Consider the following 13,153-nt stretch of genomic DNA (forward strand, 5'->3'; position numbering starts at 1 on the left):
AAAAAAAAAATCAAAACTAAAGCTAATTAAGATTTATTGTAATTTTTGTCCTTCAACACTGAAAAAGGACTTGGCAGCACACCTCAGATACAATAAAGCCCCACGAGTGAGAAAAGGGGCAGCCCGAGCTGGGACTTGTGATATGAAGAGACTTGTGAATGATGCAAGTCTTCTATAAAACATTTAGTCTCTGTTCTGGCTGCCATCAAGAAGAAATGGCTGGTGAAAGCTATCGATTCCTAGGAAGAGACCTGAGAATGATTTCTTTGCTTTGGGAAAGGAGATGGTAGTTTTAAACCTGGTTGTAAGTCTGTGCTGATTATCTAGATCATCCAGGCATGTAGCTATGTAAATTTAAATAATTCAATTAAAGTGAAATTAAATTAAGCTCAGTTGCTTGGTTCCACTAGCCACATTTCAAGTGCTAAATAGTCAAGCCTACTGGCTAGTGGCTGCTGTCATGGGCAGTACAGATTCAGACCAGGTCAAACACTGAAGAAAGTTCTGCTGAGAAAATGCTAACATAGGATCACCACCTTTTACTTAAGAATAAAGCTCTTTTTAAATTTTGTTTGAGCATACATCTTACCCTACAAACTGAAGCAAGAGGAAAGAGCTCAGGACAGTCTGAGAAGAAAGAGTCTGAGGTTAAAGGGGCCCAAATGGCTCAGGGACTGGAATTTTCTCCCTTGACTTAAGAAGGAGACTGTTATGGCTTAGATATGAGGTATCCCCCAGATTTCCTATGTGAGATAAGGTAAGAACGTTCAGAGGTGAAACAATTAGATTTTGAGGGTTATAACCTAATCAGTGGATTAACCCACTGACATGGATTAACTGGGTGGTAACTGTAGGCAGGCGGGGTGTGGCTGGAGGAAGTAGGTCACTGGAGGTGTGCCTTTAGGGTTTATACTTTGACCCTAGTAAATAGAGCTCTCTTTCTTTGCACCCTGGTTGTCATCCCCTGACCTTCTTTTCTAATCCAGGCCATTCCACCATGATGTTCTGCCTCACCTTGGGTCCAGAGCTATGGGGTTAACCACCCATGAACTGAACCACTGAAACCATAAATCGGAATAAGATTTCCCCCTCTAAGTTGTTTTTGTCAGGTCTTTTGGTCACTGACAAAAAAGCTGACTAAAACAGAGTTCTTTTTTCCTTTTTTCTTTTTTTTTTAATAGTTGGGAGTTACATCTGGAACCAAGGAAAATAGTAGAGTGGTTGGTTGCCTAGCATGTGTAAGGCCCAGAGTTCAATCACCAGTGCAACCAAAAACAAACAAACAAACAAGCAAAAATATACATTACTTTGGAAACAAAATATATTTTGCCTTTAAGCAGAATTAGGGGGGAAAAAAAAACCAGGTTTGGTAGTGGTGTGCAACACAAACTGTTATATATGTAGTTTCTGAAACATTGGTGGCCTCAAAAGAATTCCTCAGTAATGCAGAAATAACAAAATAATGCTTAAATGCAATACATGTAGTGACACATTAAACTAAAAAAGTATCCAGCACAGTGGGGAATCCCTGTAATCCCAATGACTACAGACAGGAAGAATGCATGTTTGAGGTCAGACTGGGCAACTTAGCAAGACTCTCTGTCTCACAATAAAATAAGACAAAAAGGGCCAGGGATATGGCTCAGTGGTGTAGTGCCCTGGGGTTCAATCCCCATTACTACCACTAAAATAAATAAATAAATAAATAAATAAATAAATAAATAAATAACAAATAAATGAATAAACAGTGGCTATTAAACACTTGTTTTTCCTGATCTGGTAAATGCTCACCCACTGCTTAAAACAATCCCTTGCATTCTTAAAACAAATATGAGGGATATAACTAAATGTTCATATGATAAGTCTGGTGAAATGATAACATTAGTTATTATCATATGGTGTCCACATGATAAGTACTCTGCCCTTATGCCCCTTCAGAAGACTGTCCCTTTGCTATGACACTCTGAGATGCTTGGGTTTTGTTTTCTCTAATTCCTGTTCTTCCTCCTGGCTATCAGCTAGTATCTCTTAGTGCTATTTATACACAAACTCTAGAAACATCTTTTCTGCTTACATTTTTACAACTGAATATCTGAATGCTGTGACTTTAATGAATTTCATGTTATAAGATTGGGAAACAATAAAAGCTGGCCATCAACCAGACTGAAATATTATTTGACATTTCGGTTTGAAATGTCGTAGGAAGAGATGTGTTTATAAAGTTAAAACTTGTTTGCTTAAAATTGTAGCAAACAGCACTCCAGCAAGTTGAAAGCTCAGCTACATTATATTTAATACTTGTTCAAGGTTTCTTTCCTCCTAACTTTACCTTGTTTTCAGAGGAACCTGCAAGAAGAACAAATGCCTTTGGGAGTACAACTAACCAGTATTTTCTAAATATCAGCTATGAAGATTCAGAACCAAGGGAAAAAAAAAATCACAAGAAATGAAAAGGATTCCAATGGTGAACCTAAAGTTCATCAAATCATATTTCACTTGATTTACAAAGAAAAGTAAGTTTCCCCTGTATTTGCTTACATTATAGTAGGAGAAGCACTCAGTGTTTTTATTTAGTCTCTTCCAAATGACCTCTGAATTATTAGATGCCATGCAGTATTTTCAAAACTATCCTATAGATTCCAAGACCCTGGAAAATTGTCTTAGGAAACTGTGAATCTTTTTGGTCACTGAATAGATTCTGGGACAGACCATTGCACATCAGTTCATACTAAAGAACTATGGCCCTTGATGGGGTTCAGGACACTACCTCAAAATATGACACCTTAGCATTTGAGACAACAAGGGTAGAAGCAGGAAGGTCACTTGGCCTTCCTCTCACTGCCATCTACCCTGCAGCAAACCATAAAAACCTAGCTGGCCTTCCCCTGAACAAGGTGATAAGGCCCTCAGTTCAGTGGGATCCTCCTTTTATGCAAGTAGATGTTCTTTGAGAACTTGGGGACACAGAGAAGAATCAGAACAAACAGGCTGCAATTGCTAAGTTCCTCCCAGTTTATTATTTGATCTCCTCCCCTTTGTCCAGTCACACTTCTGCATGAGTATCCAACCAGACTAAGCATAAGAGTACCCAGTTTCCCTGCTCCTTTGAGTCTTCATTTATGAAGACCCTCATGCTATGCAAATAAGTTTGCATGGCAAACTTAAATAAGTCTGTATGCATTTTTCTTGTTAATCTGTATTTTGTTATAGGGTCTCAGCTATTGCCTAGCAATGGGTGGGGAAATGTACACTTTTTCTTCCCTACTGTCATTGTGGTGACAGTGATACCCAACCTAGACCTAGTTTACCTGGGAAAAAAGACTTGAACATACTTCTCAGTTTTTGGCCTTCTTTGCCAAGTATATAGTGAATATGAGTAGATAACTGCAATAATTTACTTTGTATTAGGTGTGAACTATACATGATGATTGATAGTGATCATTTTTATTTAAAAGTATTTCATATGGTGTACACTAATGTTTTGAATCTGTTGAAGCTCAGATCCACACATGGGATTATCAGGATTATCAAATCTTCTCTTCATTTCAATTATCAAGAAAATGAATAGTCAGGGGTATAGTTCAGTAGTGGAATGTTTGCTTAGCATGTTCAAAGCCCTGGATTCCATCTCCAACAAAAATGGAGGCAGAGAAGGAAAGAGAGAGGGAGGCGGGAGAGGGAGGCGGGAGACGGGGAGGATGGAAAGAAGGAAGGAAAGAAATGAACTAACAACAACAACAACAACAAAAAAAAAAACCAGACTGGATTAGAACAAATTGTATGTAAAATCCTGTTGATGCTAGACATCTTTGAAGTTTGGCAGTTACAGATATTTTGCCACTGATGGATAAATTACTGAAAGATAAGTAAAATACTGTCCTTTACTTCCAGAAAGGTAGCATGCAATAGGAGAGACAGAAGTATTAAATAAAATGCAAAGGAAGTATAACGTGTGTGAGGGTAGGTAGTAGTAGGACATAGAGATATCTCTTGCTGTATGGGTCAAGAAATAGGAGAGATTTCTCATCTGGGTTCTGAAGGATGAGAAGCAGTCTGCCAGTAAAACAAGTAGGAAAAGTGCATCTCAGGAACAGAGAGCAGTTACACAGGTTTGTGAGAGAAAAGTTTGTGAGGGTATTTTAAGTGGTTTGCTAAGGTTAATGCAGAGGACATGTGTATGAAATTGGAGGTAAACAAGTCTGTGGTAATTACATAGAAGGCAAATTCTGTAAGGCTTTGGAGTTCATTGAGGAGTTTCCTTTATCCTACAGTGAAAAGTCATGGAGGCATTTTAAACGGAGAAGTAACAAGAAGACTAGGTAAAAGAATATTATTTTGTTCCTTCTTATAGCAAAATGCAGTTAGCTTTTATTTCCTGGTGGTGGCAACATTTTAGACACATGAATAGATGTCTCTTTAATATTTTATTCAACACAAGGAACAGTGACCTCATCTTGCCCACCTTGTGCCTTTTCAATTTTGTTTACTTAAAAAGCCACTATTATGCCAAGTGTCATGGCTCATGTTTGTACACCCAGATGCTTGGAGGCTGAGGCAGGAGAATTGCAAGTTTGGGGCTAGCCTGCGCAACTTAGCAAGACCCTGTCTCACAAAAAAAAAACAAAAACACAAAAAACTGAAAGGGGCTGGGGATGTGACTAAGTGGTAGAGCACTTGCTTAGTACATGTGAGGCCCTGGGTTCAATGCCCAGTATTTAAAACAAACAAACAAACAACAACAACAAAAAAGCAACTAACATATATATCTACTATGATGCATACTGGAAAATCAAATCAACAGTCCTCAGTCACGTCAGCCTCCAGAACCCCTCAGAGAAAGGTAGCTTCTGCATCTGACAATCAATCTTGGGGACAGCTGGCCAATCAGGCCACATAAGCATCTCAATGATATTTTTCTTTTTCTTTCTTTCTTCCTTCCTTTTTTTTTTTCCCCCACACTGTATTTGTGGATTGAATGCATGAGGACTCTATATACATTACCAGTTGTTTTTATTTTTTCATATTTTTTCAGTTGCTCAGGCTGGCCTCAAACTTGCTATCCCTCCTGCATTAGCCCCTCAAAATGCTGGAATTACAGGCATGTACCACCAAGCCCAGCCATTGCACTGATTTTAAAAGGAAACACTGACTCTAAATGGTTTTAATGATTTTAGGAAGTCTTACTTTTTACTTTACCTTAAAGGCAACACCAATTCCATGACATAACCCTCCTCTAGTTCTCTCAAGTTCAAGAACAACCTATCTACAATGCAAAGAGGCTTCATCTCACCTAACCTGCCCTGCCAAGCAGATTAGTGGCCAAAGCCCCCATTCTGTGGAAACCCTAGAGTCCTTGATACCTTGTGAGGACAGAATTAAATATGACAGAAGCAGGGCATGCAAAGCCTTGGTCAAAAAGGTCTGTGCAATGAAATGAACAAAGCAAATGACTAGCACAAAGTCACAGCACTGTTACACTTATAACAAATGGAAAGGTTTATAAGGAAAGGTGGCCAAAAACTTAAGCAAAACCTTACTCCATGAAACCCATCTGTAAAATCAGGATAACAGTATCAACCTTGTAAGGTTGTTGTTGAGGAATTAAACAATTAATATACACAAAATGTTTAGAAAGTCATCTGGCACTTGATGAGCACTCAATAAATTACCGGATTGTCATGATTATATCTGGCACAGGATAAGTACTCAATAAATTACAGAATCATTATTATTACATCTCATAACTTCCCTCTAACTATTTCAACTTAAAAATCTCTCAGATGTTCTGTCAAAGCATATTTACTCAAAAATGTAATTAAAGTTAAATAACTATTAGAATGTTTTGAGTGAAAAGATTAATAACACTTCTTTACCTCTTCATATCTGTCAAAAACTGCTCCTTCTTGCAAAAAGGAAGGAACTTCCTTCTGCCAGTTAAACTCATAAGGTTTGGCCATGATGATATTCAAGACCTAAAAATGAAAAAGAGTATTTCATTAGTGTATGACATTAAAACACAAGTGGCCATCCAATGTTAACCACTTTGCATTTATGTGTTTGCAAAGGTTTTTCTATATATATGTGAAATAAATTCATAAATGGTCTTTTTGTTTTTACTTTCCCTTTGTCTGACCCCAACTTTTCTTCTAGTCTTTAAACCTGGAGAGAAATCATCATTTATACATTTCATGCTGTAAAAACAGATCTGCAGAGAAAAATGGACCTGCAGATCTTCAATAAACAAACACAGGAGAGCTAAAAGTTAGCATAAATGAGAGATTAGAAAACAAGATGATGCCAGGCTTGGTGGTGCATGCCTGTCGTCCTAGGGACTCCAGAGGCTGAGGATGGATGATAAGTTCAACACCAGCCTTAGCTGTTTAGTGAGGCCCTAAGCAACTTAGCAACATCCTGTCTCAAAATAAAAAATACAAAGGGGCAGGAATATATCTCAGTGTCCTTGGGTTCAATCTGTATGTGTGTGTGTGTGTGTGTGTGTGTGTGTGTGTGTGTGAAAATAAGAAATATATATATTTCTTATTTTTAATGTATCATATATATATATATTTGTTTTTAATATATATTATTAAAAAATAACATAGTGAAGGCTGAGGTTGTAGCTCAGTATTCAAACATATGTTTCATATGTGAGGCCCTGGATTTAATTTCCAGCCCCAATCTAAAATAAATCAACAAGGAAACAATGCACTGGCCTCCTTGATTTGGCAGATTGCAGAAAACAATGGCAAAACATCACTCCTCTGCTGACCTTTATGTGTTCTGTGATGTTCTCATTCTTGCCAATCTTCCCTTTAAATTTTTCTCTTTGGTTTCATTTTCAAAGGAATAGCAACAAGAGGCATCTGATATAAAAAGCTTGTATCAAAGATAAAAAGAAAGCTTTTATCCATGTGTATCATTGTTCATTGGGTTAGCTCTGGTTCTCCCAGGATCAACATAAGTACCCGGTACATGATGCTTTTCAGACATCAGTGCTATTCTTGCTACTAAAATATTCATCTATCTCTTGGGTACCAATTTCATCAAAATGGTCTTATTATGTGAAGGACTCTGGCAGATACAGAGGCTGATGGAAGGACTTAGGATTTGGAGGATAATGGATTTAGACTCTATTCTCTAAAGGAGATCTACAGCGGAGTTGGGAAATACTCGATTTTTTTTTTTTTTTCCCAGAGTTTTGGGTTCAAAACAAAAGGCATTTCGGAAAAATAATATTAAAGTATCCCCCTCCCCCTTTTTTTCCAATTTGAATCTGGGGAAGGGAAAGCTATTTTCTGTGATGCTTCCCAGGGTCTGACACTAAGGATAGTTTGATTTGTTTTATTAGATGGTACAACTATGACCAAGAGATTAGAAAATGCTGACCCAGTCAATTATATTTAAAAAGTTTAATCTGGGTTACTGATTTAAAAATGGGCACAAATGAAGGTATCTCTCATAGTCCAACCAACTTCAGAGAAGTTAAAGGGACAGATACTTCTTTTTAAAGGCATTCATGGGGGTGGGCGGGGGGACTGACCACTCTACAACTATATCCTTTTTGCAATTATCCAAATTCCTTACCCACAGCTAATTACAAAATGCTTTCACCAGGTTCTGTCAAAAGTTCCTCTTCTTTAATCCTCCAGCTTGTCCTGTAAGGCCACGCTCACAGTATACTTTAGCATTCATTGTCTCCTCACCCACTTCAAGAACACCACCTCACCATAGAGAGGAAGGGAGCAGCCCTCTGGAGGGACCCGGGAAGTAAAGGGGGATTTACACAGTCAAAGAATTGATAGATAGCCCAGCATCCTTTCCAGTGTAAACACCATGAGCAGTTACTGGAAGGGGGCCAATGGGCTTTTAAATAGTCTCATTGTTTCTAGATTCTTATGCAACTGAACGGATTAGTTATTGCACTGGTTACAGAGGAAAACTCCCTGGGCAGCAGCGAGTTTGATAGAATGGGAACCAGAGAGAAGGGGAGGCTAGGTGGCTTTATTTCATAATAAATGACATAAAGCTCCTTATAAAGAAGATGATGAGGTATTCAAAGAGTTAGGAGGAGCACAAGGGAACTAAGATGGGTTGTTGAATGATCAGATATTCAAGCAGCAAGCCAGGCATGGTGGCACACGCCTATAATCTCAGCAGCTGGGGAGGCTGAGGCAGGAGGTTGGAGAGTTCAATGCCAATCTCAGCAAAAGTGAGGCACTAAGCAACTCAGTGAGACCCTGTTTTTAAATAAAATACAAAACAGGGCTGGGGATGTGGCTCAGTGGCTGAGTGTCCCTGAGTTCAATCCCTGGTACAAGAAAAAAGATAGTCAAGCAGCATAAACACTATGCACATCACCCAAGAAGATGGGCTTCCATCGGTTCAGCTGGAGTCAACCAAGGAGGAGCAGCTGCTAGGTAGTAGCAAGCAATGGAAATGCATGGTAAGGTCATAAAGTGTTCATTAAATTACTTTAGGGTCCTTCTTTAAACTATCTTAAGAAATCAAAAGGTGGCAGTTAATCTGTAGAAAACAAGTAAAAGCAAGGGAGCTATTTGTAAAACACTTCAAGAGAAAAGGATTAATGGAACTATCTCTTGACAGGGTCCACTGAGGTTGATGTGAAGTTAGGAATTATGGCTGTGTCTTCAGTTGTCTGGGAAGGAAGAGTTTCAGTAGTGCAAGTGCACTAAGGCAACTTCTGACCAGCTGCTGACCCCAGAGCCCACATTAATGTGGGATTGACTTGTAGATGAAGCCCTCCTAAATAGGATGGCCACCATGACAGTTCCAGAGAGAACCAACTAAGGTCAAAAACTCCACAGCACAATGTGAAGGAGGAGTTGAACACCTGATTGGCAAAGAGTGAAGAAGGTGATCCCCAGTTCTCCTGGTAAGCCTCAAACAGTAACAAATTTGGAGATAGTATTGTCTCCTTTGTCATTCTCTGTTCAGAGATGATCCACCCTCTCTCTCTCTTGAGAGTACTCCCTGCTTAAGCCTGACTTTTCTTCTACTTCACTCTCCCTTCACTTTCTCTTTACCTTCACTTATCTTAAAGTTTTCTTGCATGGCTTTTGTTGTCTGACTTTAAATTTTCTTTCACTGGAACACAAGAGCTAAGGTTTGGAGTTTCGGCACCCTGCTTTCCTGTGACATAGTCATTTAGGTTTTTGTGCTACTTGACCCTGCATCTTCATACCTGCTGTGCCACTAGACCTCTAGGGTGATTTAAAAATACATAATAACTGAATAAAACTTCATTGTGTTTACGTCCTACCTTCACTCTGCCATAATGAAGCATGAAATGCTGGCATTGCTTGTAAATGGATGGAACCCATCGTGTTATGACAAATAAGTCAGACACAAAATCAAGGTTCAAGTGTTTTCTCTCATATGTAGAAGCTAGAGTCAACTAAGGAAAAAATAAAAAAGGTGGTGTTGGGGGGCAGATTCCACAAAAATGGAGGGAAGATCAATGGGGTAGAGGAAAGGGATTGAGGGGGAAGGAGAAGCACTGGAAAAGGGAGGAACTGTGGAATGAAATTGACAAAGTTATGCTAGGCACATACATGAATATACCACAGAAAATTCCATCTTTGTGTATATCTATGAAACGCCAATAAAAAAGCCAACAAATAAATAGAAGGAAGATGAGCAGAGTAGCAGAATGGAGTAGGGAGAGAGAGAAGAAGCACTGGGAACTGAAATGGAGCAAACAATATTTCATGCATGTATGATTCTAACAAAATGAACCTCACTGTTATGAATAATGCTAATATACTAATAACAACATTACAAAAGTGCTTCTAGATCTATAAAATGGTCCTTATGATTTACTAGACTGCCTATCCCAGAAGTGCTAGATCAACATTCCCTGTCCCCCCAATACACAACGTCCCAGGCCAATAGGCATCAAATTTCAGTCAACAATTTTTTTTTTCTTGAAAGATGCTTCATTTTGTGATACAGAATGAATAGGAGGCAGTACATGAAATCAGGCATATCTGAGGTACGTGGATAATGATAGACTGAATAAATGACTTCCCCAAAGATACTCAAACCCTAAAATGCAGTAAATTGCTGTGAATGTTTCCTTATAGGGTTACAGAAAAACCTCTGCAGATGTGATAAAGTTAATGATCTCATATGGGGACTATCCTGGATCATCAAAGTGGCCCTACATGCCATAACAAGGGTCCTTATAATAGGGAGGCAGAGGAAGATTGGACAGTGACAAAAGAGGAGGCAATGGAGGCTGACTGAAGGGTCACAGGTCAGGAATGTTGAGACCACCAGAAAGTGGAGGAGGCCAGGAATAGAGGCCTGAGTCTTGAGAGAACATGTCCCAAGACACCTGGACTTCAACCTGCTAGCCTCCCAAATAAATTGCTGCTCTCTTTAGCTATTAGTTTGTGGTAATTTTTTTTATAGCAGTCCCAGGGCCAACTGAAGCTGAACTTCTTTCCTAAAAGGCCTAGAAAATTGCCAAACCAATCTGGAATGCAATGGAGATGGCTCCATTGAAAGGAATGGTCATTTCACATACATCCATTCAAGGGAGTCAAAGAACAATGGAAATAAAAGTGCAGAATTAAATGGAATCTAGAAATGACTTCTCATAACTCTGCCCTTCTATTCCAAAACCCTATTGAACTACAAAGATCTTATTATTTCTGCAGTATATACTTCCCTGAGTTCCAAATCTTTTTTTAACAATTACCTCTTAGCAATAAATATAAATTTTAAATAAACCCTGCAGCTTTCCCCAAGCCAACCAAGGCATTCTCCATTTTTTTATTTCTATGTGAACTAATGAATTCATCTGTAAAACCATTTGCTTTCACTGAATAACATATAGTTTTCAACTGAATAAAAATTCACCGTGCCACAGTTATGAATTTTATTAAGTGTAACTTTCATCTTTTACTTTTCACCTAACAACAAAGAAGTTCCATAATGAATTAATCCCTTCCTCATCCAACCATGCAAATCTCATTAAACTAAATAACCCATGACCTCAAATGACCCCATAATTAAAATAACCAAGATTGTTTTTGAGAACAGAGAAAGTTGGGCTAAAATTTTCACTGACCGAAAGTAAATAAGTTGACTCTCTCAAATACATTTCAATATCTTGCTCTTCAATCTTTAAAGATGATATCCTTGTCTTTCCAAAAACAGATCAACAGTCCATTATTAGGTCATCCAGAGCTTTTAAACAAATGGCTTTACCTCAAGTAAAAATCTTATTTGACACTGATATATTGCGCCATTAGTGATCATTTTCCCCATTTGCTAAAAATACCTTCATTTTCTTCAAATCATTCAACAAGCTTTTCAAAAAGAATATAGGGAGCAGAGGACTAAGAAATGCTTGTAGGTAATGCTGCTGGGGGCTGGGGAAAAGCATTCTAGTCTACTCTGGTGAAAAATAATTTTGTAATTCTTTTCTATAGCCTTGAAAAGCCCATACTCTTTGACTTAGTAATTGTACCAGCAGGACTTAGCCTGAGTAAATGAACACAAAATCTATGAACAATGACACTATTGTGTTTTTTATGATAGTGAAATATGGGTCTTATATGAGCATAACTAAGCAAATCAGTTAAATAAACTATACCATCTACATATTCTTACCCTTACTGAAAATAATGCTATAACAATAGCAAATTGCTTAACAATAGCAAATTTAGAAGAGTTTCTAAAAACATTCACAGCTTGTATCAAGCAAATAAAAATACTCTCAACATATTGTTAGGCAAATACAAAAGCAAATATGATCCAAATTGTTAGGTACTATATATACAGCTTATATACACAGGCATTTAACACACACTTTTTTTTTTTTTTTTTTTTTTACAGAGGAGAAAGGCTAACAAAATATAAACAGTATCACATTTAGTGATGGAATTTTAGATGATTTTTATTTTAATATTTTCTATATTCTAAAACACAGAAAATTATCATAGTTTTTTGTCTTCAGGGGGAAAATGTTCTCTAAAGAAAAAGAAGCATGACCTTGGAAAAAAAACAAAAACAAAACAAAACAATAACACATAAAACCTCCTGTTCATAAAAATCAGTTTTTAAAAAACGTCTATGTTTTTCACCAGAGTTCCAGGCAAGAAAAAAGAATAGGAAGAGACCAATAAAACTGTGAAATGTTTTTACCCCTTCAGAATTTAAAACCTTGAGTGTACATACATACCAGTTGCGACTGATTCTTACTCACTACTTAGTAAAGAGTTTCACGGGAACTCTGTTAAAAGTATTTATTAACTCCAAGACCTCTGCTATTCTTATATTTGAAAATAAAACTGATTACGGTGATGCTGGAATTATTTTCTCATGAAGTCTTAAGTCTTTTTTTTTTTTTCTTTCTTGGTCCTGGGAATTGAATGCAGGGGCCCTTTACCACTGAGGAACATCCTCAGCACTACTTTTTTCTTTCTTTTTTTTTTTTTTCTTTAATTTATTTTTATTGTAAACAAATGGGATACATGTTGTTTCTGTTTGTACATGGAGTAACAGCATACCATTTGCATAGTCATAAATTTACATAGAGTAATGATGTTTGATTCATTCCATTATTTTTTTCCTTCCCCCCCACCCCTCCCACCTCTCTTTTCCCTCTATACAGGAACCACAGTGCCTGGCAGTTTTTCATGAATTTTAGACTATAAGAAATCAACAGCTTTAGTCACAATTAATCTATTGGAAAGCACTACCTGATTCAAAGTATCCTGGAGTTTATTACAAAATTGCAAATGAGGGCTGGGGAGATAGCTCAGTTGGTAAAGTGCTTGCTCCATTCGATCCCTAGCACCGCAAAAAAAAACAAAAAACAAAACAAAAAAAAAACCACAAAAACCAAAAACCAAAAAACCTGCAAATGACAGAGAAGCAGAAAGGAAAGACCCACTGTTGGTCTCCCTATCACCCCACTTTAGTGCTAATCATGATACAAGGCAAGTGTAATTTTCCTTAAATGGAATAATTAATTTTTTTGTGTGTGGTACTAGGTTTTGAACCCAGGGGTGCTCCATCACTGAGCTCCATCCCTGGCTCTTTTTGAGACAGGGTCTTGCTAAATGGCTCAAACTAGCCTCCAACTTGTAATCCTCCTGGTTCAGCCTCCCAAGTCCCTGAG

The 13,153-nt window shown here is 37.8% G+C and overlaps 1 protein-coding gene across 13 annotated transcripts in view; it reads right to left on the reverse strand.

Annotated features, from left to right (window-relative positions):
- PLCB4 (phospholipase C beta 4) overlaps positions 1 to 13,153 on the reverse strand; it is a 389,153-nt gene that overhangs the window by 163,223 nt on the left and 212,777 nt on the right. For all 13 annotated transcript variants that reach the window (XM_079129403.1, XM_079129411.1, XM_079129408.1 and 10 more), the window contains one exon: positions 5,874 to 5,972. In XM_079129403.1, coding sequence (XP_078985529.1) covers positions 5,874 to 5,957 — 84 coding nt within the window. In that variant the 5' untranslated portion in view covers positions 5,958 to 5,972. The remainder of the gene's footprint in view (positions 1 to 5,873; positions 5,973 to 13,153) is intronic.

This window comes from Sciurus vulgaris (genome assembly GCF_902686455.1).
Source record: "Sciurus vulgaris genome assembly, chromosome: 2".
In the NCBI taxonomy this organism is placed as follows: domain Eukaryota; kingdom Metazoa; phylum Chordata; class Mammalia; order Rodentia; family Sciuridae; genus Sciurus; species Sciurus vulgaris.